This window comes from Homalodisca vitripennis, chromosome 2, assembly GCF_021130785.1.
Source record: "Homalodisca vitripennis isolate AUS2020 chromosome 2, UT_GWSS_2.1, whole genome shotgun sequence".
In the NCBI taxonomy this organism is placed as follows: domain Eukaryota; kingdom Metazoa; phylum Arthropoda; class Insecta; order Hemiptera; family Cicadellidae; genus Homalodisca; species Homalodisca vitripennis.
Window position 1 is genome coordinate 36,535,348 of NC_060208.1, and position 27,996 is coordinate 36,563,343.

The 27,996-nt window shown below is 33.3% G+C and overlaps 1 protein-coding gene and 1 non-coding gene across 3 annotated transcripts in view; one reads left to right on the forward strand and one right to left on the reverse strand.

Moving 5' to 3' along the window:
* LOC124353816 (zinc transporter ZIP11) overlaps positions 1–5,929 on the forward strand; it is a 76,636-nt gene extending 70,707 nt beyond the window's left edge. For both annotated transcript variants that reach the window (XM_046803830.1, XM_046803828.1), the window contains exons 6-7: positions 50–208; positions 5,441–5,929. In XM_046803830.1, the coding sequence (XP_046659786.1) occupies positions 50–208; positions 5,441–5,519 (238 nt within the window). In that variant the 3' untranslated portion in view covers positions 5,520–5,929. The remainder of the gene's footprint in view (positions 1–49; positions 209–5,440) is intronic.
* A 20,377-nt stretch (positions 5,930–26,306) lies between these two features.
* Positions 26,307–26,388, reverse strand: Trnas-cga. The gene has a single exon. It is a non-coding gene; the product is annotated as a tRNA-Ser (tRNA).
* Between the last annotated feature and the right edge of the window lie 1,608 nt (positions 26,389–27,996).

Sequence of the window (27,996 nt, forward strand, 5' to 3'; positions counted from 1 at the left end):
TACCTTTTTTGTACTCTTGATTACCTCTATCCTTGGAGCACTGCTGCAGGTACGGACAGCTGAGCGGAATGGTGGAACCTGTGGCTGGTCTCCTGGGGGTCTTGGCCATCTCGCTCGCCCAGCCGCTCCTGCCTTACGCCCTAGCCTTCGCCGCCGGCGCCATGATCTACGTCGTCTTCGATGACATCGTCCCCGAGGCTCACTCCAGGTAGGGAGTTCATCTCTTGATAACTGTCATTCATTTACATTTTAGCAGAAAGGGTAATTTATTATATCTCTATTTACAATGGATTAGTAAATTTCAAAGTTTTTTTCTTCATATGAGACCCTTAGTTTACCAATTTAACGTAGACCATTTATGTGCTTCGTAGTAGTTGCCAGCCTTATAACTACTGTTAAGCCATATCATTGGGATTGAGCTGTGGATTGAATGGCGTCACAAATGAGAACCTATACATATTAGTTTGTGTCACGGCATGGTATCTGTCTAGCCTATGGGTACAAAAATTAAAGACGCACTGAGATTCTAAAACAAATGTTTAAAGCGCGACTTGTTTAAAAAAATATTTTTACAAATTCATTTGTGGGAAGTGTTTTTGTACCCAAAGGGTGTAATATACAGCATAAAGTAATAAATTATGCAGCTACGTGTATATACAAATGACAATGTTTTTGATAGAATTAAAAAAAAAAACATAACTAAAATAATAAATCTTCAATCTAGTATTTTGGTTTTTGGGTTGAGTATTGTTTAGTTGAGATTTCTCACTTTAAAGATATTATTACTTGTAACTTCAAGTGACTGGATTTTTCCTTTTGTTTTGTGGCCAAAAAATTAAGAAAATACATTTTTAATCAAGAATTAAACTACGTCAAATCTGTACAAATTATCTAATTGGTGATAGATTATATGTTGTATGCTGTAAATATTCGGATATCGATGCTATATGCCGACATACGTATGCATTTATGATAAATTTATAAATCCCATTACATTCACTGGCTTAGGCACAATATTATCCATAAAACCTGCCGAAACCGTTCTTTGTTGATTTTAGAATAATAATCACGATGCATACTGGAAGTATTTATTATTGTATATATTTGAACCCTTAAAATAAAATGGAGCAGGCAGATTTTCTTTGCGACGAAATCTGCCTAGATAATGTTGGAATGACTGAGAGTAAAGTATAAAAACGGTAAAAATGTCAAGACGGTGGCCTGGCGACGACATCAGTACTCGACGGTAGTCAGTATCTTGTAAAAACGGCCTGACCGTAAACAAGTTAGGGAAACTTCCATAATGAGGGTTAGTACAACAATAACCTTCTCGCTTCCAACCTCACGGGTAATTGGCATATGGTATATGGTTCTGTTGAACCTCACGCCCGGCACGGTACCAAATTTGATTGCTAATTAACAGTTTAGGCCGTGTTTGCGCTCATGAGGCTTGATAGTTAATTAGACCCTCACGCGAGAGCTTGCCTTGGCTTTCAGCGCTTCCTACCGTCTCCTTCTTAGCACTGGAGATAAAGAATGGAATTATAGTAAGGGGCTTGCTAAGGAATAGCACATTTTAATCTTTTCCCTTTCTCTCCCTTCATTTCAACGGAAGCACTTCCTCGAAGTACTTCTTCGCGTCCACATACTCATGGTCGATCAGTCTTTTCAGTCATCAACAGTTTTTCGATATCACAATCACTTTACAATATGTAATCATCATACCAAAATAAAGCAGACCCTTAGGTATTTTTATAATTGTCTAGCTGGATTCAGGATGCACGGCGCTTCGGAAAGTATGTGTTTTTCCATACAGATTTTAAATGTTCTTTTTTTAGACTTACGATATATTTGGCATTATGGTCGCAGTATTTTTACTCTTTCATCATAAATATTATAGCTCCATGATTTAAGGTAAGAGTAGTTTATATTACTTATTGTTTTTGTATCACTTTACTCCCTTGTACTTTATTACTCATTTGTGGGTTATGTAAGAAATGACTGTTAGGTCCTGATTTCAGAATAAGAATCATTTATTCACACAATAGAACTCAAAGGTTTTCTGTGCAAATCAAAACATCGGTATCAAAAGTAATTATAAAAAAAACAACTGTTTACAATAAAGCATACAATTTAAAGGTAAAAACACAATAAATTCTTGTAACAACTTTAAGTTATTCCTACTAAAAAAACGGTCTAATCAAGACATGGGTATCACGAGAGCCTGAGAGCCTGCTTGTAGAGACTTTAGAAAGCCTTCCCGATCAAGTAAGGCTTTAAATAATTTTTAAAACTGTTTACATGTGTTTGCATTTTGACTAAATTTGGAAGTAAATAGTAGAGTTTAGGACCAAAATAAAAAATTGAGTTTTTGAAAAGGTTGAGTCTGAAATGGTCTGAATTTAGGTCATGTCTGTGCCGTGTGTTATGATCATGATTTAAATGTAGAAAAAGATTTTTATTTTGAAAAACAAACATTGTCGAATGAAAAATGAGAAGGGATGCCAAGGTTAGGATCCCACTAGATAGGAAACGCTCTCACAGCTCTCATCTGATCTCATTCCATAGACGACCCCCAACGCTCTCTTTTGAAGAGTGAATACTCTATTAAAGTTGATAACACTAGAAAATCCCCAAAAGATAAATTTCGCCTCAATAAATAATTTTGTTCAATAGTAAGCGCTGATATGAATCTCACTCGCGTTTTTCAATCGTGTCAGATTTAATATAATTCAGCTCGCACTGCAGGTTTAGAGATTGGCGATGTAATAAGTTTTGTCTTTCCAAAACATCGATCTCTGAGAAAACCCGGTGCGAACACTCGCAGTTCCCGTAATTATTTAAGACGAGCCCAAGATTAATAGCAGTGGAACGGTACAGCCTAGAGGGGGGGGGGGTACGGTGTCGGCGCCCACGTTACACTGCAGCGCCGCGCCAAGGGTCCGAGATGAACGAGATAACGCGCAGCGCCGCCAAAGGACCGGAGTGCCGGAGTTCGCAGCAGGTGATGAGGCATTTTCCCAAAAAGGTCAGAGGAATGCGGGTCGGGGCCTCTGTTGGGGATTTACAAAATCAACAGCCCCCCCCCCCACACTGACTGCCCGCCTCTGAGCTTCTACACGTGTTTGTTGGCGCGGGCCGTTCAGCAACTGTGATGTTTTTCGGCATCGATTTCGAATGAAACCTGAAAATTCCCATTTAAATGGCAACGTCCAATCTTCGTTGCTGACGAATTTTGAAACCCTTTGTGGTTGGATCCTGAATGCCTGAGTACCCGTTTTGTTGGCTACTAGTAACCTGTATTAGATCCTTTGTTCCGCAACACGGCCTAAACATACTCCGTAAGAATCTAATCCTGCCAAATAAATATGAAATTGAAACCTGCATGCTCCCTCTTATCCTAATAGTGTGCATACTTCCTAATTCCACAGAGACATAGGAAGTTAGTTTAATTTAAAATGTTGCCTTTTCTATAATAGTAACAGGATCCTTCTCCAACTTGTACTTTATGAACAAAACATATATATATATATATATATATATATATATATATATATATATATATATATATATATATCTGTACCTCAGAACCAGACTAGCGCAACTCACATGTCACTAATTTTACAGGAGAGCACAAAACTTGTAAGAACATATGTTTCTTTACTGTAACAATTCTATGGCTTGGACTTTTTATGAATTATTATGTTTTTTATGTTTTTAGAGGTGAATTATTCATGACATTGGTTTAATAATTTTTTTGAAATTTTTTAATAGCTTGGTAAGGGACTTACGCTGTTCTGGTTCTTACATCCCTTTGGAATTAAGCTATTTCAAACACTCCTATTTCCTGCTAGGTTTTTTTTTAAGGAGTTACATTGTTATGGCTTTATAAAGCAGAAAAAAATATATACAGAATGCTCAAAACCAGAATATCGAAAAATTTGGAGTTACGCTAGTGTGGTTCTGACGTACAGATATATATATATATATATATATATATATATATATATATATATATATATATATATATATATATATATACTAGATATATATATATATACTAGATATATATATATATATATATATATATATACTAGATATATATATATATATATATATATATATACTAGATATATATATATATATATATATACTAGATATATATATATATATATATACTAGATATATAGCATTACAGATCAAACAGTGTAGGATCAGCGAAGCGGTATCATTGGAACTTCAGTAAGAACTGGAATACTTTCTACAGGTTAATATGTGCCAGCAATATATTCAAGGCTGCCTGCAACAATATTAGTATTCAATTACATTTTACACTGTGCTATCACTATAATGTTTTAGCGATAATTCTTGTTTCTATCTATTATTACACTACATATGTACAGAGACAGAATTTGCAGAATTGTCTTTAATACGAAGCGAACATTTTTATATTTACCAGTCAAATTGTTAATAAAAAAAGAACATTTCTCAATTTTTGTATACGAATAAATATCCTATTATAACCAGCACAGACATAATTTTTGTATTGTGAAATTTCAGCTCACCTCAGAATTTTAGGTGAGTAATATTGCATAGGGTTAGAAACAAAAATAATTGATGAAGGATATCTTCCTTCCGTTCTTGTAATAGTTCTGCTCTAAATGTATCCTACTTTAATCTGAAAATTAATATAAAACTGTTCTATGAAAACAATTCTCGGATGGTTGATTCAAGTCAGATTTTAAAGATGTGTTTGGCTTCAAAAGGAACCCATTAAGGTTATTTTAATCTGTAGTAATATATTTACTCTTTCAATCTGATTCTTTTAAGAGATTATTACTTGTTCAACAACTTTTAAATGAGATATTAATTAAGTAGATGGAATGTTTATGGTATTGTATACAACCGTAAAAGAAACAGGATTTTTCTGGATTTTTTGTATCACTGAACGATGGCAAATGTCCGGAAAAATCCTGTTTCCTTCACAATCCTTCCATCGTCAAAAACAAACTTCGAATATAAAACTGTCTTGTTCCTTTTAGTCATTATATACTGTCAAAACTAATATCCTTGGCTTTCGTGAATCTGATTTCAAAATCGCCCAGACTATTACTTAAATGCCTACATTTCCCATTCGAATCATCAAAAATATTTTCTTTTCTTCATGCAGGTAGGGAACCTTTTGCAAAGGAATGTGACTATGAAAGTAAAAAACCATCCAATTAAAACATGGTAGACGTGGAAGATGGTTTTTGTAGAAAAGCGGAAATATTTTTTTTTTTTTTTTCAGCAATATCAAAATTGACTGGGAAACTTCTAAGTGACCCTAACCTAGTTTAAAGTGAACGGATCATTTCAACTAGCTCTAGCTCTATTTATTAATTTTATTTGTTTTATTTGAAGACGTCCAACTAATTTATGATGTGTGTTTCTGTTACAGCGGCAACGGCAAGTTGGCTACATGGGGCGCCATCATAGGTTTTCTGATAATGATGTCTCTAGACGTAGCGTTAGGCTGATACTAGTATGCCTTTTATTAGTTTACGTAAAAACGTGGTCGATGCGGGATTTATTTCGCCTTCTCTATTCTTATAGATTAGGAGTGTAGATTTAATTGTTTTTTTATGACTCGACTTGCTTGCCTAGCAGAATAAAATTATTGCTAGGAAATAAATTTTATATTAAAACTTGAACTTTACAAAGTTAACAAAAACAAATATTTGTTTGATCTACAAGTTTATTTTTATGAGGAATACAAACTTTAGTACTGAAAATTAAAGGTTTGTTTAACTGTAAACTCTTCCTCAGTATCAATATATATTTTATTCTTGACGTGAAGTTATTTATGTACTTTTAAAAATTTGTTTCTAATTTAATATTAAATTTTCTTATAGATACTTGTCAATTACCGCTATAAAATAAATATTGCAACTAAAATTGATAACAATAATATTTCAATTTTAATTATTATTTAACGAAAAATATTTAAAATGATATCTTTAAAAGAAATTGTATAATTTTAAAATATACACAATAAAATAAGTGTAGTTTTAAAATTATTTTTTCATTCATAAGTAATAGTAATCAGAAAATGTTGAAATGTTTACCAATAAATACGATAAAAATAAATGCTAGAACTACTATATCGTATTAGAAAATCTACAGATGTATTTGATTAAGCAAGTTTTACAAAAAATAAATATTAAGATTTGGTTGTATAGTAATATAATTACAGTAAAAGTTCCTAGAAATGATTAATGCTCGATTGAGTTACAACTTTGTTATGATGTTTGACAAGCTTACATTTTAACTGTAAGTTTACTCCATTCTAATATTAATTGACTTTGACTGTGTAAGCTAGTCAATATCATTGTTTGTAGATTGTAGAATAATCTACTTACTGTACTAATTATTTAGTACATCAATTTTGTGATAGATTTTACAGTGTAATTTGTATCATCATATTTGATGTCTTGTTTTGTGTTTGTCTCATTTTTATATTTAACACAATTCATGTATAACCGTACACTAATTTTACCAAATACATTTTATTTTGCCCTATAATAAAGTGGGAGATGCTACTTCGTATGTCTTTTTTAATGGTAAATTTTTTCCAAATAAATGTTTAATAATTGTGATTATAAAACAAGGTGTTCGAATATGCTATATATTTCATTGGTGAAACAAACAGATAATTTGACTTAATAAGATTTCTGTACAATTTTGTCATATAATTATCATGTTTGTATACATCTAATTTTTAATTTATAAATTTTAATCTATATTTTATTTTACATTTAAGGTATCAAGCAACATTATGAGCAGGCCTAAATCAATGTAAATCGTTTTTAATAATCATAAAAAGGTCCTTAAAACAAAAAAAGAAAATTGTTAAGAATAACATTTTAATAAATACTCAAAAAATGATTCCTTACACAGTAGTATAAAAATTCCTAAAACCGAGGAAAAAGAGTTGTAAATTGTGGAACTAAAGGTAAGGAAGTAATAAATATTATCACACAAGCATAACCTCACCATAGTTAATTAAAAAAACTGCCCTACTAATTTTATACAGTTGTAAGGCTCATTTATGCCTCAAAATTAAAATTATATGACACAATATGTATTAACCTTTAGATAATCTGCCTAAGAATAGTGTAATGAGTGAGGGTAGTGTTACATTTAGACCAATAAGAGGGAGCCGGAGGTCAATATTGAGAACTAATAGTCCAGAAGGGACTTAATATGCACTGTATAAACACACAACCTGGTTTTTCTTGAAATTGATATAGGGCTTGGGAAAAAGTCAATTATTAACATGTTAACGATGGGTACACGCGATCTTTGACGACTGCAACCACTTACCCGATTGGGTACAAACCGGACTTTCATAAAGCGCGTTGTGAGTCTGATGTACACATTGCCACGCATTTCCTTATTGCATTTTTATTGTTTGCCTGTCTTGGTGGTTTGTTAAATATCATCTTGAGCTTAAAGAAATACCTCAGATTATCCTGTGCTCCGTTGATTGCTTAGTTTTTAAGTTAAATTAACTTTTCCTTTATAACATTCTATTATTAACTTTTAAATTAATAGTCCTTGGGGTATACAGTGAAACATTGAAAAACCTTTTCGAAATAATGTTTTTGTGCACAATTGTGAAACCTACTAACTTTTCTCATTATACTTGGACGTTTAACATAAAAAAACTACTACAGTTTTTGCCATTATTATTGAAAAATTTGATGGCATATTAAAAAAGTCCAGAAAATTAGTTGTCATTGTGTATGTGTTAATCGTGGTAAGTTCATAAAATTGGCAGTCATTGTGTATGTGTTAATTGTGGTAGTTTTTTGCTGGAGATTGCAATGAAAGGGTGTCATAAGTGTTAATAAAATATTAAAACTGTAATTATTTTCTCAGGCCATATTTATCATACCTTAAGCTACTAAACAACAAGCACGTAAGTGTTTAGTAATCATGGCTAACTCGTCATAGACCGGCTATCGGATGACTTTCACTCTTTTTATCTAGTTTTTATCTGATGGTGACATAACTATTAATTATTTTTCCATGTGTCTGGTAGTTTTAAGTGAGTCATGCTATGAAAAATATCATCTGAAAAAAATTATCATTTCATATTTTTACCCTTTCCATGCACTGCCACTTTGAACTCACCATAACTAGCGCACTGGCAATACATTGTTTTTTTTGGAAGGCGTCCATCTATTGATTTCAATAAAAACCAGTTTATGGTGTTAAATTTTGTGTAAATTGGCTCTCATCACCCTAGACCGTAAAGTTTTTACTTAGTCACTAATGGGATTTCTGTGACTTTTTCAATTGCCCTGATAATGTTGCTGTAGAAATTGTATTTCAGCATCATTGTGGTCACAGATGAAAAAAGAAATAGGCAAGGCATTCTGGCAATAGGACTATTATTGAAGTTGAGGCTGAATCACCCCTGTATTGGTAAAAACATCGGATCAATTTCCTAAACTGGCATTCAGTTTTATTTTGTCATATATTATTTTACTAACACTGCCATAACATTTGTAATAACATTCTTTTGTAATCTATAAAACAAAAAAGTCCTTCTGTGAGAACTTTTTGTTTGTTAGGTCAGGTGATTTTTTTCAGTGAGAAAGTAGTTGGAAAAGACCTGAATACAAAATTTACAGTTGAGGTCTAGAAATGAGGTCGGAGTGGGCTCTCACTATGCATGATTGCCTGCCTGACGATTCTGCAATGTGACCTACCTAGTATTTTATTGTAATTCAATTTAATTATCAAACTAACTCATTAATTCTTCAGTAGTAATTAATTGATAATGACAATTGGTGGTAGTTAATTGAAATGAAATACCGGTGACGTAACAAAACTGTCGAAGAAGATGGAATTGTTTCCTCCCCACTCCTCATTGGTGAATAGGACCTGGCTTCACTTATCGCTGACCTATACCCAGTCTATTTCTTTCCTTGGTCTGTGGGTTGTGGTATTTAGCAGCAATGTGATTATTACGTTAAGAGTTTTACTTTCCCAATGATCTGTTGCTGACCACAAAACCGCACTCAGGTGCGATTATCATAATGTACGCCATACGCACTGTGAATTCGTGTACAAGTAAAATGTCAGCTAGAATGATAAATTACTGAAAATATTTTAATATGCAATCCAAAAGTACCTGCCAGAAGCACATTGAAAATATGGCACACAAAATACGTAATTAAAAGTAAAGAAGTATCAAAATTTTATAGATAACCCCCAAAAAACCTTTAAATCAGCCTAAATTTTCTTAACATTACTTTCATCAATAAATGGACAAATAGAAAAATTGAATATTGGATCCATAAAATGTTTATATTCATTAAATTAAAATCTAAAGAAACCAACAAATTTATTTGGACTTTACTTAACCAAAAATGTCTTTTGACTTTTGTGTCCCTCTAACTGAAGCACACAGGCAATTAGCTTGTTTTCCCCTCCCTCAGTGTAGACCTGAATACACTAAAAAGTTAAATTTGTATGCAGTCACTACTTTTGCTTCTGAAATAAACGAGCCATTTTTTATTATATAACAAAATTGCCAGAATCTTGGGAAGATTCACTTTTCACTTTTATCTCATCAAGATAATAAGTTTTATACTTCACATACCATTCAAAGATTTTGAGTCACCCAATTCTTATGAGAGAATAAAATTACGACCTTTAGGAAATTTTACTAAAAAATTTGCTTCATGAGTTAAAAATTTAAAAAAATATCTGCATTGTATTGAACTTAATGTGTAATTTTGGACAAATCTCTTATTTTAGTCATTCTCAGGTGGGTGAAAATGCTTATAAAACTCAATATCACTGTAATGTATCGGTATCACTATAAACTCAACAATTGTAATGCTTTTTTGAGTTTTAGGAAAGTAATGTTTGGTTTTACAATTATATTTTATTGTAGATAGTTGTCTAATGTAAACCCTGGGCAATTTTTACTGAGGCTAACTACTTCATCTCACAATAAACATATTTATTAAAAGATTAGACACATGAAGAAGAAAGAGGGCAGTTTCTAAAACTTAAACACCATGTTTCTGTTATTGAAACACTTAAAGATTAATGTACAATAATTTATTTAAGTAAAATAATTTCAATTTTGGCGACACAGAAATCAAGTTGTTTATTTCTTGGAAATGTTTAAGGATCAGAAAATATTTCATTTAAGGATCAGACAAAAATCAAATACTCATATTTAAATATCTGAAATGTTATAATTATTATTACTGTAATTATATGATTATATTTAAGGTAGTAAATTGTAGTTATACCAATATAATTCAATTACATGTTAATTATCTGGGACATTTGAGGATAATTATTATAAGTAAAAGATACTACTTATGTAGCATTCATTTCCTTTTTGCTCAGGAGACTTAAGGCCAGTATTTTACTAAGTTTTTTGTAATTAAATTGTGTTGAGTTTATTAGGGCAAAATATTGTCAATTTTGTACTCTTAAAGTTATATGCTCGTTTGTGTACTTATTTTCAGCGCACATTATTGAATATAGGTTTGGGTTTGGTGTTATCAATAGTGTTTATAATACTTATAAAATGTTGTAATATATACAGTTTTATCAAAATGGTGTTTTATTATTTACGATGCCTTGTATAATTATATTTATATATAGTAGTATACGGTAATCAAAGATATAATGGTACACATATCTGCTAGAAATAATAATGGTGACCTTCTTTGGCTTTGTGTACAAATTGAACTTCCTAATGTTCATAAAGTTTTCTTTTTTTTCCGCCTGTGGGAAACCCCAATGAATGGGTTTTTAGGGCCTTTTTGGGCTGGTGTCCTAATTCTTTTGAAGATGAGACACAAACATTGTCTTTAGTGAAGCTAAGAAAGCCCAAAACCTTTTATCAGTAGTAATTCCGGGTGAAACTGGTATAGATGCCCCAATTGACTTAGTTCTGGATATCACGCTTATAATCTGTGGGAATCCATAAGTCTTTCATAATCCCAAGACCTGTCCACGAGCGCTGGGAGTCCAGGATAGTGATCTGGCTAGAGAAACATCCTGATCACCACAGAATCAAGGAAGATTGGAATTTGTTTAATAAGCTGAAAAAACTAAAACATATCTTCAAGTCTGTGGTTCAGAACAATACTTTGACTTTTTCCTGGACCGGGCTTGACCTTAAATACTTTTGCGATTTAAACTTACATAGAATTCTATGAACCTATAACCTATTCTTTGATATTTTGGTAAATAACATTCTTGCCCTCTTCTATATCACTGAATGTTGGCTTCAGAACTTCACGAATACTACTGTTTCCTCTCCAACTTTTCTTAATTTGTTCTGTCTTTGTCTTTTTATCTTTCTTATATATAAATCGTGGTGGTTGAGCTACTAAATCATGTAACAAGACCCCCCCATGGTCTCCTTTTCGAAACAAAGTAGTCAAAACCTCAGTAGTTACCTAAGTTTAAAATTGCACCGAAGCCATTTTGTATCCAAAAATATTATGTTTAAAACCTCTCATTTTATTGAATTTAATATTGAATGCGTTGAACTGGATTTGGAAAATCAATAATCAAACGTAATAATTTTCCTATGAGGCATTGTCTACTGCTGTTACAAAAAGGGTATCACACATACTACTATGGGAATTTGAAGATTTCTCTAAATACGACAGAAATCAGTGTAGTTGATAGCTTTAGGGAAAAATCTATGAATTCCTCACTGCACTAATCCTTGAAGCTAGTATCCAAAGAAAAAAGATTGACACCTTTATCTGGGTGGGGAAGGATGGAGGATAAGGCTAAGCATGGTGTTAATTGTGTTTAATTGGAAATAATCTTCATATCTGTATCCTATTTCATCTCACAAACCAGACAAGAAATTCATAGACTTTAACAGCGACATCAGCAGATGTCCTCATACAATTGTCAAGATGTCTTGATCCACCCTGGATATCACTGATGATCATTATGATGAATCCCCAACTTTGCACTTTATCTTGTGTTTTCAATAGCGACATCGTCAGACATCCTCATGCAATTGTCAAGATGTCTTGATCCACCCTGGATGTCACTGATGATCATTATGATGAATCCCCAACTTTGCACTTTATCTTGTGTTTTCAATAGCGACATCGTCAGACATCCTCATGCAATTGTCAAGATGTCTTGATCCACCCTGGATGTCACTGATGATCATTATGATGAATCCCTAACTTTGCACTTTATCTTGTGTTTTCAATAGCGACATCGTCAGACATCCTCATGCAATTGTCAAGATGTCTTGATCCACCCTGGATGTCACTGATGATCATTATGATGAATCCCCAACTTTGCACTTTATCTTGTGTTTTCAATAGCGACATCGTCAGACATCCTCATGCAATTGTCAAGATGTCTTGATCCACCCTGGATGTCACTGATGATCATTATGATGAATCCCCAACTTTGCACTTTATCTTGTGTCTTCAATAGCGACATCGTCAGACATCCTCATGCAATTGTCAAGATGTCTTGATCCACCCTGGATGTCACTGATGATCATTATGATGAATCCCCAACTTTGCACTTTATCTTGTGTTTTCAATAGCGACATCGTCAGACATCCTCATACAATTGTCAAGATGTCTTGATCCACCCTGGATGTCACTGATGATCATTATGATGAATCCCCAACTTTGCACTTTATCTTGTGTTTTCAATAGCGACATCGTCAGACATCCTCATGCAATTGTCAAGATGTCTTGATCCACCCTGGATGTCACTGATGATCATTATGATGAATCCCTAACTTTGCACTTTATCTTGTGTTTTCAATAGCGACATTGTCAGACGTCCTCTTACAATTGTCAAGATGTCTTGATCCATCCTGGATGTGTGACTAATGATCATTATGATGAATCCGTAACTTTGCACTTTATCTTGCCTTTTCAACAGTAACATCGTCAGACGTCCTCATACAACTGCCAAGTTGTCTTAATATTAGCACTGTTTCTTAGCAAGCATGTGAGATTTAATTGGAACCTTTTTACAAAACACCATCTAATCCAGTTTGGTGGTTTCCAAAGAATTTCAGTGATGCTCATATATAATCATAATTTAATTTAGAAGAACCTGTTGAGGTGAAACGATCTTGATTTTTGCTCCATAAGAACAATGTTTAACTTTTAACTTTTTTGAATTGTGGAAGATATCTCATTGAAAGATTTCAATAATATGCATCCAAACGCTTTCTAGTTTTTCTTGCAAAGTACATACATTTTTAATATCCATACGGTGAAGTATAAAACAATTCTTTTTCTAAACAGTCAATAAAGATACAAAAAAAATCAACAACAATATGTTAATCATATTGTAGTTGATGTTATTAATTATATTATGTAGGATACATATTAATCATGAAAGGAGACATATTTGTAAACTTTACAATAAAAATAAGGGTGTAACAGTGGTTAAAGTTTAAATGAGCTAAACTCAAGATGGCTACCAGTGGTTAACCCCCCAAGAGGCAACCGACAATTTTTGTCAGTTGATACAGAACATTGTTCTAGAAATTTTATGTTCAAAACAGTTTCAAAGCAAAATAACCAGTACATCATTAGAAAAATGATATTCTAAGCTTTCAGATGCATGCATAAACCTTACTGATCAATATGTTTTTGGCTATGAAATGCAAAAGAAAATAATCAACATTTTGTGATCACCTGTTTTGCTGCCACTTACAACGGAATTGTTGAATTTGAAAAATTCTACACAGGTTATTATTTGTTGTTAGAATCTTGTGGTTGGTAGTATTGTTAATACAAACCTTTTTTAATGGTCTACCGTTTTGTAAGTTTTTTGACTGCCGCTTATAGGACTAAGAAATGGTGTTTCAGAATCTATTTTTGTAAGTTTAAAAGCTCTGCTTAGATAAAAATATTAGTTTATCAACAAAAATAAAATTGATTTACAGAAAGGCCTAATTTGTTTTCATTCTGAACTCTTATCCTTCCAAACGAGATCTACTTTGTTTACAAACACAATACATTTCCAGTTAAAGTAAACAAAAAAGGCTTCCCTACATTGGTTAAATGGTTGTATGGTAGATGCAACATAATCATTCAGTTGCAAAATAGGTTTGTTGATGAAATATTTGGAGGAGGATCTCAGTTTTAGGATAACAAAAGATGGTGCAATATGGGATTGATTTAGTAAAGTGTGAGTAGCATCAACTAAGTAGAGGTGATGCAATATGAGTTGGACCTACTAATCTGAGAAGATGCATTATGTGTTGGACATATTAATCAGAGAATATGCAGTATGGTTGGCACATATTAAGCAGAGATGGTACGGTGTGGGTTGGACCTACTAAAATATAAACATATAGCTATACGGAAAACTATATTAGATAGTAACATAAGATAGGGGGGTCACTAAAGCTGTTTGACTTTTTGTTCATAAGTAACTCACCTCGACAGACATATATGGCGTGTTAAGGATTTTGTAATGTAAGAGTTGCGTGAAATACTACTTCTAAACTTCGTTATTTAAATTTGATGTATTTTTCCATGTGATTTAAGTTATCAAACTAAAAAGGTACCGTACTACGAGTATTTAGCCTAGTGTATTAATTGATCAGGCCGGTCTGAAAATTTCTTGTCTGCGTGTGTGTGTGTTCACTTAGTTTTTTCACACCTTTTGAGAACGATTTCTTGTAAAGCGAAGAGATTTAGCACCAAAGTTGTTCTATTGGTAAGGCACAGCCGGATGTACTCTCGCATCAAAATATATAGATACCAGAGTTTGAAAGTTGACCACAGACTAACTAGTATAGCTGTAAAAGTTACATCTAAATATAGCTTTTTCTGCTTTTAGACGTACAAAGTAACTGATTTAAAAACAACCCCCAGGGCGGCGTTCCAAAGCAGTTTGGAGGTTTGCGCGTTCAAAGCAGGCGCCGGCCGCGGTTTACGAACAAAACGTGCTCAATTAAGTATGTGTTTAAAATTAAACGTTTGAATTAGTGGTTTACAAAATTACAAGCTCAAGGTGAAAGACGTTACATGCTCTATAACGTGATCAATGCCGAATATTTTGAACCACCCAGTCAAGGACGGTAATTTAATAACAATCTTTTCGTATAATTAAAAAATGCATAAAAATTAGGTCATGATTGGATTACAAATTTTTGAGTTGTGAATTTTCAGATTTACAGTTTGGTTGAAAAGCAACAATAACCGATACATTTTTCGTCATAGACATAAAAACAGGAAGGTATTGTTTGTAAATTACTTGCTTTATATACTTAAACGCATAGATAAAGCTAAATTTTAATGTAACTGTCGTAGCTCTTCTAATTAGTTAACATTCACTCCCCTTTCCCCCTTGGACTGAAGTAGATTAAAAGGATTGGAACTAGACGCTTTTTGACAGAAATAGGCTTTTAGACCTACTTACGCATACATTTTCTTGATTGGAATAATAAGGCGAACTTCTCAACTATGTGGCATCGGAAATACAATATAGGCCTGACACACGAACCGAGGGAAGAGGGAGTGTGCTGGTCTGTATTGTTCGCACATGGTCTACAGGCTGGGTGTACAACGGATATATTGAGCACCATAGTTAATCTATGAACAGAGATTATTTGAAAATCCATGCAGCCATCAAAGGAATATAAAATAAAATATTAAGGAGTCAGTTGCTCTTTGACTTCAGACCTTACGACCCTTAAACTGACTGTGACAACTGTACGCAGTTAGAAGTCGCCAGGCAGAGTTCGTGAATCCTGTTACGGGAAGAATGAGCGTACCCCTAGAGACTTCCCATGGTGTAAGGAATCATCTCCGCAGTTCAATTTTTGGTGTTTCAGATATCCGAAATCAGATTATTAATACTGTATAACCTTCTTTAGAAGACACATCTCTGTTGTCATAGATCAGCTTATAGAGACGTTGGTAATCGTAACTTACGAGTTCATTAAACACACGAATAAAGATCAATATGTCAATTATGGGATTAGCTACACAATATTAATTAGTCAATTCGCTGAATGATATAGTTCACTATTCCAATGTTTATGTCAAGTGCGCCTAGTGGGTTCGCAGGAGCATTTCTACCTGGACCTTTTCTCTTACTAATTTTCAAAATAATAATTATTATTCAGAGACCTTTAGAGTGTTGTTAATAAAATTTACTAAGAGTCAGTAACAATCGTGATAGATAGTGAAGAAATGTAGTTTTATTGCAAAATGTATTGTTGCAAAGTGTGTGTTTATGTTTAGATTATTAGGTTAAGGTTAATATTCTGGACTAAATACTAAAGTAACTCCATCAGAACAAATTTAATCCTTAATACAATTAAACATTAAATGGTAAAATATAAATGTTTAATACTTTTTTAAACAAAATTGCCTATTCCCTTCGAGATTAGGGATACTAATCATAGAAGAAAATTCCTTTTAAACAGCCAGTTAGAATTCGGTAAAATACACATGATGAGTTTAAGGACGGTAGATCAACCATATAGATGGAAAATATTGTCCTTGTTCTTTAAACCTCCTACTGAAATAAACCAATCAACTCAAATTATCACGAAATCTTATTTCTAACTACAGTTTGTATTACAATTCTCATTTATATTACTTAGTCAACATACACTTAACTTTAATATTAATAGTTAGTTAATTTGCTGATAATTGGCAGTTAATTTAATTATAATTGATCTGTACTACTAGAGTGACGTTTCACGTTCTGGATGTTATTCTAGGTTTGAATGTTGGGTTTAGCTTCTGTTCACTTTCCTCTCCTGATAAGATCAGATCAGCTGGTAGGTGTCCCGTTAGTTTAGGTAGTTCCATAAACAGCAAGAAATTAAATCCATATACTCATAATTCCGACCTTACTACCTGAGAATGTGAACCTTAATCTGAAATCTTACGCTGCCACAGACTTCACTGCCAGAATCTGGAGTCATGTTCGTCTGAGAAGATCCAAAACAAATGAAGAAGAAGCTCAAAATGAACTCTTACATCTTTTTGACATCAGACACCAAGACCAGATGAGGTATTCTCATTGCCTCATCATCAGGTGCACAATTGAGTGCACTACGATGTTTTAGGCACGATCTCTAAGCACGGTGGAGCAACCGAGTTTTCTACACATAACGAAGCTATGATGGGAAGGGTTGAAACCAAAAATTCACATTGATTCAACCTTTACCACCATAGCTACGCTAAGAGTCAGTTACTAATTATGTGGCATAATACAGTAAAAAAAAGTTCTTACAAATTCTTACAAGGATTTAGGTTCTTATTTCTCAGCAGCATAATTATTAGGGCAACATATGTTTCGAGCTATCACTAGTTGAGAGATTTTGTGTCACTGTAAACCTCACGTTTGATTGAATAACCAATGTCATATCTTCATAGAGTGATGGAACAATTGAATGGCGCACCTTTCTTGCTTCGTTAGCGTGACTACGATAATAGCTTTTACTACAACTACGCCTAAGACTACACCAGTGTTTAGCATCGGTGTGAGGTTGAACGCTGTAGAAGAACTGATGGAGACCAGTTAGGGGAGACCACCCACCAAACATTCCGTCCAGGCCCCATACCCAAACCCGTTTCCAAATGAGGTGCACCACCTCACAGGTAGCTGCCGTTCTTCCATCGTTCTTACTTAAATTAATTGAGTCATTTATACTGAAATCATTTCGATAGTTTAAAAAAAGTAACAGTGTAATTTTTAGTATATTTCTTCCTTTTTTCAGCGAATTTGATATATTCCACACTATGTACCATATAACCTACTTAATATTCTTTAATCGCCAATCATCCCGGGTGTTTTGCATATTGCATAATCAAGTGACCATAGTGATACATTTCTAGAAAAAGCGTAAAGCTCTGTGTTAAAACCAAAACTGTCGAATCATCGATTGTGCACTTGATGAAACATTAAGAATACCTCTTAAAAATTACTCTATGAATTTTTATTATGTTTTTAGTGTAGGGGCATCTGATGTCGAAACTATGTAAAGAGTTTGAGCTTCTTTGTCGCCGATTTTTTTATATCCTCACACGAGCATGACTCCAGATTCTAGAAGTCAAGTCTGTGACAGCGTAAGATTTCAGATGCTGCACTAAGAGGAAGATGAACTGAAGCTATACTCAACATTCATATCAAAGAAGTTTTACTTTGCTGTGCCTGCCTGTTGTTTAATATATTCACAAACTAAAATTACTTTTTATAAATATTTAAGCGTCATATATATAAACAAAATAATCAAAATATTGCTATAATTATTAGAACTACAGTGTTTCTTTAACACTTCAGTCCTAGAGCCGAGAGAAAATTTTGCGTTGTATACATGCATATAATCTAGTTTTCCGAGAAAACTATAAGGAAACTCTCCCTGAAGAAAGAAACAAAACGTCAGCCCGCAGTTTTGGGGGAATACGAAATGGAAGGACATTGAAAAGATTAAAAATATAAAATAAAAATTTTAGAAAACATATTTTTATATACTATAAAACTATCAGGCATATAAAATGAAAATAATTGAGCGTCGGCAAACGAGATAAAGACTATTTGGCCAAAAATTACAACTTTCAGTCTATTTATCGATTTCACGAAAAAACTAGGTTGAGTGATTATACGATACAGATGGCTCTTGGTTGCCAGACTATTGCACAAACTCATACGTTTTAGACAATCTAGACAACATCTCGGGAAATGCAGACAAAACGATTCTGATGTTACGAATTGTTATTCCAAATTTTTAATTTTAATTTTTTTTCTATTTACAGATCTATAACATTCTAATAAGTCATAAATAAGTTTTAAGTTGCATTTCAAAATAGAAATTAATTCATCGGTAAGAAACTGTAATTTTGAAAATTCTAAAAAGTAAAATTTAAATATGCCAGCAATTTGGGCAGCACCGCGCAAAGCATCCCTTTTTTGGCAGTAATTGTTTGTATGTACTACTATGCTCGAGACTGGTTTTAAAATTACAAAAAAATTGTTACTTATGAAATTTGAATTTTCAGTTTGCATAAGAACAATTCCTGGAAGATATCTCTACTAAAAACGAATTTATCTTGTGTTTTCAATAGCGACATCGTCAGACATCCTCATGCAATTGTCAAGATGTCTTGATCCACCCTGGATGTCACTGATGATCATTATGATGAATCCCTAACTTTGCACTTTATCTTGTGTTTTCAATAGCGACAATCGTCAGACATCCTCATACAATTGTCAAGATGTCTTGATCCACCCTGGAATGTCACTGATGATCATTATGATGAATCCCCAACTTTGGCACTTTATCTTGTGTTTTCAATAGCGACATCGTCAGACATCCTCATGCAATTGTCAAGATGTCTTGATCCACCCTGGATGTCACTGATGATCATTATGATGAATCCCTAACTTTGCACTTTATCTTGTGTTTTCAATAGCGACATTGTCAGACGTCCTCTTACAATTGTCAAGATGTCTTGATCCATCCTGGATGTGACTAATGATCATTATGATGAATCCGTAACTTTGCACTTTAATCTTGTGTTTTCAACAGTAACATCATCAGACGTCCTCATACAACTGCCAATTGTCTTAATATTAGCACTGTTTCTTAGCAAGCATGTGAGATTTAATTGGAACCTTTTTACAAAACACCATCTAATCCAGTTTGGTGGTTTCCAAAGAATTTCAGTGATGCTCATATATAATCATAATTTAATTTAGAAAGAACCTGTTGAGGTGAAACGATCTTGATTTTTGCTCCATAAGAACAATGTTTAACTTTTTAACTTTTTTGAATTGTGGAAGATATCTCATTGAAAGATTTCAATAATATGCATCCAAAACGCTTTCTAGTTTTTTCTTGCAAAGTACATACATTTTTTAATATCCATACAGTGAAGTATAAAACAATTCTTTTTCTAAACAGTCAATAAAGATACAAAAAAAATCAACAACAATATGTTAATCATATTGTAGTTGATGTTATTAATTATATTATGTAGGATACATATTAATCATGAAAGGAGACATATTTGTAAACTTTACAATAAAAATTAAGGTGTTGTAACAGTGGTTAAAGTTTTAAATGAGCTAAACTCAAGATGGCTACCAGTGGTTAACCCCCCCAAGAGGCAACCGACAATTTTTGTCAGTTGATACAGAACATTGTTCTAGAAATTTTATGTTCAAAACAGTTTCAAAGCAAAATAACCAGTACCTCATTAGAAAAATGATATTCTAAGCTTTCAGATGCATGCATAAACCTTACTGATCAATATGTTTTTGGCTATGAAATGCAAAAGAAAAATAATCAACATTTTGTGATCACCTGTTTTGCTGCAACTTACAACGGAATTGTTGAATTTGAAAAATTCTACACAGGTTATTATTTGTTGTTAGAATCTTGTGGTTGGTAGTATATTGTTAATACAAACCTTTTATAAATGGTCTACCGTTTTGTAAGTTTTTTGACTGCCGCTTATAGGACTAAGAAATGGTGTTTCAGAATCTATTTTTTGTAAGTTTAAAAGCTCTGCTTAGATAAAAATATTAGTTTATCAACAAAAATAAAATTGATTTACAGAAAGGCCTAATTTGTTTTCATTCTGAACTCTTATCCTTCCAAACGAGATCTACTTTGTTTACAAACACAATACATTTCCAGTTAAAGTAAACAAAAGAGGCTTCCCTACATTGGTTAAATGGTTGTACGGTAGATGCAACATAATCATTCAGTTGCAAAATAGGTTTGTTGATGAAATATTTGGAGGAGGATCTCAGTTTTAGGATAACAAAAGATGGTGCAATATGGGATTGATTTAGTAAAGTGTGAGTAGCATCAACTAAGCAGAGATGATGCAATATGAGTTGGACATATTAATCAGAGAATATGCAGTATGGTTGGCACATATTAAGCAGAGATGGTACGGTGTGGGTTGGACCTACTAAAAATATAAACATTTAGCTATACGGAAAACTATAATTAGATAGTAACATAAGATAGGGGGGTCACTAAAGCTGTTTTGACTTTTTGTTCATAAGTAACTCAGCTCGACAGACATAATATATGGCGTGGTTAAGGATTTTGTAATGTAAGAGTTGCGTGAAATACTACTTCTAAACTTCGTTATTTAAATTTGATGTATTTTTCCATGTGGTTTAAGTTATCAAACCTAAAAAGGTACCGTACTACGAGTATTTAGCCTAGTGTATTAATTGATCAGGGCCGGTCTGAAAATTTCTTGTCTGCGTGTGTGTGTGTTCACTTAGTTTTTTCACACCTTTTGAGAACGATTTTCTTTGTAAAGTGAAGAGATTTAGCACCAAAGTTGTTCTATTGGTAAGGCACAGCCGGATGTACTCTCGCATCAAAATATATAGATACCAGAGTTTGAAAGTTGACCACAGACTAACTAGTATAGCTGTAAAAGTTACATCTAAAATATAGCTTTTTCTGCTTTTAGGACGTACAAAGTAACTGATTTAAAAACAACCCCAGGAGGGCGGCGTTCCCAAAGCAGTTTGGAGGTTTTGCGCGTTGAAAAGCAAGCGCCGGCCGCGGTTTACGAACGAACAAAACGTGCTCAATTAAGTATGTGTTGAAAATTAAACGTTTGAATTAGTGGTTTACAAAAATTACAAGCTCAAGGTGAAAGACGTTACATGCTCTATAACGTGATCAATGCCGAATATTTTGAACCACCCAGTCAAGGACGGTAATTTAATAACAATCTTTTCGTATAATTAAAAAAATGCATACAAATTTGGTCATGATTGATTACAAATTTTTGAGATTGTGAATTTTTCAGATTTACAGTTTGGTTGAATAAAGCAACAATAACCGATACATTTTTCGTCATAGACATAAAAACAGTAAGGGTATTGTTTTGTAAATTACTTGTTTTATATAGTTAAACGCATAGATAAAGCTAAAATTTTAATGTAACTGTCGTAGCTCTTCTAATCAGTTAACATTCAAATTCGGGTACATCAAATCTTTTTGACAGAAATAGGTTTTTAGACCTACTTACGCATACATTTTCTTGATTGGAATAATAAGGCGAACTTCTCAACTATGTGGCATCGGAAATACAATATAGGCCTGACACACGGCAACCGAGGGAAGAGGGAGTGTGCTGGTCTGTATTGTTCGCAACATGGTCTACATGGGTGTAACAACGGATATATTGAGCCACCATAGTTAATCTATGAACAGAGATTATTTGAAAATCCATGCAGCCATCAAAGGAATATAAAATAAAATATTAAGGAGTCAATGGTCTTTGACTTTCAGACCTTACGACCCTTAAACTGACTGTGACAACTGTACGCAGATAGAAGTCGCCAGGCAGAGTTCGTGAATCCCTGTTACGGGAAGAATGAAGCGTATCCCTAGAGACTTCCATGGTGTAAGGAATCATCTCCGCAGTTCAATTTTTGGTGTTTCAGATATCCGAAATCAGATTATTAATACTGTACAAACTTCTTTAGAAGACACATCTCTGTTGTCATAGATCAGCTTATAGAGAACGTTGGTAATCGTAACTTACGAGTTCATTAAACACACGAATAAAGATCAATATGTCAATTATGGGATTAGCTACACAATATTAATTAGTCAATTCGCCTGAATGATATAGTTCACTATTCCAATGTTTATGTCAATTGCATCTAGTGGGTTCGCAGTATCATTTCTACCTGGACCTTTTTCTCTTACTAATTTTCAAAATAATAATAATTATTATTCAGAGACCTTTAGAGTGTTGTTAATAACATTTACTAAGAGTCAGTAAACAATCGTGATAGATAGTGAAGAAATGTAGTTTTATTGCAAAATGTATTGTCTTGCAAAGTGTGTGTTTATGTTTAGGTTATTAGGTTAAGGTTAATATTCTGGACTAAAATACTAAAGTAACTTCATCAGAACAAATTTAATCCTTAATACAATTAAACATTAAATGGTAAAATATAAATGTTTAATACTTTTTTTAAACAAAATTGCCTATTCCCTTCGAGATTAGGGATACTAATCATAGAAGAAAATTCCTTTTAAACAGCCAGTTAGAATTCGGTAAAATACACATGATGAGTTTAAGGACGGTAGATCAACCATATAGATGGAAAATATTGTCCTTGGTCTTTAAAAACCTCCTACTGAAATAAACCAATCAACTCAAACTATCACGAAATCTTATTTCTAGCTACAGTTTGTATTACAATTCTCATTTATATTACTTAGTCAACATACACTTTTACTTTAATATAATAGTTAGTTAATTTGCTGATAATTGGCAGTTAATTTAATTATAATTGATCTGTAGGCTACTACTAGAGTGACGTTTCACGTTCTGGATGTTATTCTAGGTTTGAATGTTGGTTTAGCTTCTGTTCACTTTCCTCTCCTGATAAGATCAGATCAGCTGGTAGGTGTCCCGTTAGTTTAGGTAGTCCATAAACAGCAAGAAGTTAAATCCATATACTCATAATTCCGACCTTACTACCTGAGAATGTGAACCTTAATCTGAAATCTTACGCTGCCACAGACTTCACTGCCAGAATCTAGAGTATTATTCGTCTGAGAATGATCCAAAAAATATGAAGAAGAAGCTCAAAATGAACTCTTACATCTTTTTGTGACATCAGACACCAGACCAGATGAGGTATCCTCATTGCCTCATCATCAGGTGCACAATTGAGTGCACTACGATGTTTTTTTAGGCACGATCTCTAAGCACGGTGGAGCAACCGAGTTTTCTACACATAACGAAGCTATGATGGGAAGGGTTGAAACCAAACATTCACATTGATTCAACCTTTACCACCATAGCTACGCTAGAGTCAGTTACTAATTATGTGGCATAATACAGTAAAAAAAAAAACAGTTCTTACAAATTCTTACAAGGATTTAGGTTCTTATTTCTCAGCAGCATAATTATTAGAGCAACATATGTTTCGAGCTATCACTAGTTTGAGAGATTTTTGTGTCACTGTAAACCTCACGTTTGATTGAAAAATCAATGTCAATATCTTCGAAGAGTGATGGAACAATTGAATGCGCACCTTTCTTGCTTCGTTAGCGTGACTACGATAATAGCTTTTACTACAACTACGCCCTTAAGACTACACCAGTGTTTAGCATCGGTGTGAGGTTTGAACGCTGTAGAAGAACTGATGGAGACCAGTTAGGGGAGACCACCCACCAAACATTCCGTCCAGGCCCCATAACCCAAACCCGTTTCCAAATGAGGTGCACCACCTCACAGGTAGCTGCCGTTCTTCCTTCGTTCTTAGACTTAAATTAATTGAGTCATTTATACTGAAATCATTTCGATAGTTTAAAAAAAGTAAACAGTGTAATTTTTTAGTATATTTCTTCCTTTTTTCAGCGAATTTGATATATTCCACACTATGTACCATATAACCTACTTAATATGTTCTTTAATCGCCAATCATCCCGGGTGTTTTGCATAATTGCATAATCAAGTGACCATAGTGATACATTTCTAGAAAAAGCGTAAAGCTCTGTGTTAAAACCAAAACTGTCGAATCATCGATTGTGCACTTGATGAAACATTAATAATACCTCTTAAAAATTACTCTATGAATTTTTATTATGGTTTTAGTGTAGGGGCATCTGATGTCGAAACTATGTAAAGAGTTTGAGCTTCTTTGTCGCCGATTTTTTTTATATCCTCACACGAGCATGACTCCAGATTCTAGAAGTCAAGTCTGTGACAGCGTAAGATTTCAGATGCTGCACTAAGAGGAAGGTGAACTGCAGCTAAACTCAACATTCATATCAAGAAGTTTTAACTTTGCTGTGCCTGCCTGTTGTTTAATATATTCACAAACTAAAATTACTTTTTATAAATATTTAAGCTCAATATATAAACAAAATAATCAAAATATTGCTATAATTATTAGAACTACAGTGTTTCTTTAACACTTCAGTCCTAGAGCCGAGAGAAAATTTGCGTTGTATATGCATATAATCTAGTTTTCCGAGAAAACTATAAGGAAACTCCCCTGAAGAAAGAAACTAAACGTCAGCCGCAGTTTTGGGGGAATACGAAATGGAAGGACATTGAAAAGATTAAAAATATAAAATAAAAATTTTAGAAAACATATTTTTATATACTAAAACTATCAGGCATATAAATGAAAATAATTGAGCGTCGGCAAACGAGATAAAGACTATTTGGCAAAAAATTACAACTTTCAGTCGATTTCACGAAAAACTAGGTTGAGTGATTATACGATCCAGATTGGCTCTTGGTTGCCAGAATATTGCACAAACTCATACGTTTAGACAATCTAGACAACATCTCGGGAAATGCAGACAAAACGATTCTAATGTTACGAATTGTATTCCAAATTTTTAATTTTAATTTTTCTATTTACAGATCTATAACATTCTAATTCATAAATAAGTTTTAAGTTGCATTTTTAGTTGGATAATAGGGAATTATCCATCGGTAGGAAACTGTATTTTGAAAATTCTATAAAGTAAAATTTAAAATATGCCAGCAATTTGGGCAACACCGCGCAAAAGCATCCCTTTTGGCAGTAATTACTGTTTGTATGTACTGCTATGCTCGAGACTGGTTTAAAATTACAAAAAAATGTGTTACTAATGAAATTTGAATTTTCAAGTTTGCATAAGAACATTTCCTGGAAGATATTTAAGTTTTTTTTAATAAGATATCTACTAAAAACGAATTTATGAGTATGAGTGGTTTTGTATGAAAATTCTCCAACAAAACCTTTTTTACAGATTTTTAAAAAAGCGAAATTTTTAATAAATTTTGAAATCCCGTTTTTCGAGTAAAGAGTTGGAATTTGCCTTTAAACTCTGCAATTTTACTAAATATTTCGTGAAAATTCAATTTACACATTTAGTATTTTGATTTTGCTTTCCCGCGATAACTATGCTTAAAAAAATTATCTTTTTCAAGACTTAAAATTTTATGTTAGGAATGATATTTTCTTGTTGTAGAGATTACATATTGTATTGATAGTGAAATAAACAATATTATTTATTTTTATTGATGTTTTGGCTTTAACTCACCAATGAAAATCAATAAAGCTTCGACTAATAAAATTTACCAGGCGTTGGTAGCGGACTAAACCCTTAACTGACTAAAAAAAGAAATATTATTAAATAATTTTATAAATAAATTGCTGATGCTGGATTAGAAACAACAAAAAGCTCATGATTGTTTAGTAACAACGTATTTATATAAATGTATTCCTTTTTGAAAAAAAGTTATCGCTGCGGACAGGATTCGAACCTGTGCGGGCAGAGCCCATTGGATTTCGAGTCCAACTCCTTAACCACTCGGACACCGCAGCTGTGCGAGGAATGACGTTATCAGGATAGGAGGCACTGTGCAATAACACAGCAGAATAACAATACAATAACAAAGTGTAATGATTCTCTTAATAACAATTTGGTGCAGCGAGATTTATTTTCCCTCCTTTGTTAAAAGTTTTATCATTTAACAAACCTAGTATTTTGTACCAAATATTTAAATACCTAGTATTTAGGAACTTAATACTTTGAAAATAAAAAGAATATTACGGTTCCGATAGTCTTCAAAAATATACAAAGACCCTGACGAAAATGTTTACAAGATCAGTGGTCTTGGAATTGGCCGCGCCAAAAGAAAATAATAACCTCACGGATGGGAGAGTAATGTGAAGAAAATATTGGTCTTAAATGTTAAGCGAGCGAAAAGTTTTAAATTTTATCGTAAAGGCTTTTTCTTAGCAACCTCTTAAGCTTTAAATATTAGTTTTACAAAAACTATTGGTTCTAGCGCACTTAAAGAGTTATTTTTTGAGAAAAAACCCAAAAATAATGCTTTTTATTATTTGCGAGCGTGTTTATACGATCGTATTAAAGATAATTCTTTTCACATCGGCAAAAAAAATTAAATACGCTATCGGCACCAATAAGAAATTCTGGTTCCCAGAAAATTCACCACAAAACAACATAAATTTAATGTTTAATTGCTTGAATACACGATTTTTTAAATTACGTAGGTAAGGTTTGAACATTTTAAATGGGAGAGGTGTAGCAATTATTGAGAAAATTCAGTAAGTTTTCATCAATGGCTGGGCGTTAGGGAAGCCTATCTCTGGAGGGACTGGGAAAATGTAAGTTTGTTCCACGATAGCTCGAGAACGAACTGGTTTCCAGAATTCACATTTTGCACGAAACTTAATTTCTATATAGACAACATCGAGTTGGATGATGTATTTAATTGCGTGGTATTTAGCTGAGAGTTAGCGATCATTTTGACCTTCGCCCTTACGGGTATTGTGGGAACGAGAAGATCGTAGACTAACGTATCCTCTATACAAAGTGAGTACAGCAATTTGACATTTAACATGTGTCATAGTAACACATACATCATGATTACTTTGTTGGACCAGGTAAGAGTTGTTACATTTCATGGAGTCTTTTATTACTCAGTTGTATCGGTTTATTTGTATGTGTATAAATAAGATAGAGATAGATAATTATCCATGTTCCTCTATAAGCTCTCGTTAGATCGATAAGCCGTGGTCGTTAGCAAAGGCCGACTCTGTCGGCTGGCCAAATTTCTCTCATGTAAAATTTTTACAAGGGCTATATAAATTTCTTTTCTACCTGATTGTCTGATTGGCAAGATGTCTCGAGGATAAAATTACGTATAAATTCCATCTAATGTTCCCTGTCCAAAATGCATGGTACATTAGAACCATCATAACTTCTCCCCTGCAGATGGCAGTATTTGGCAATATTGCAGACACCCTAGTCGTATCCCATCTCTTTTGAAAATTTCTAGTGGACTTATAGTGTTTCCAGCATTTTAATTCTGTTTCCTGTCAGGCCATAGTGATACAGGGATTGGCACCAACACAAGCGGGGAAGTCATGAAAAGCGATTATGATAGTAGATGAAATTCTGACACT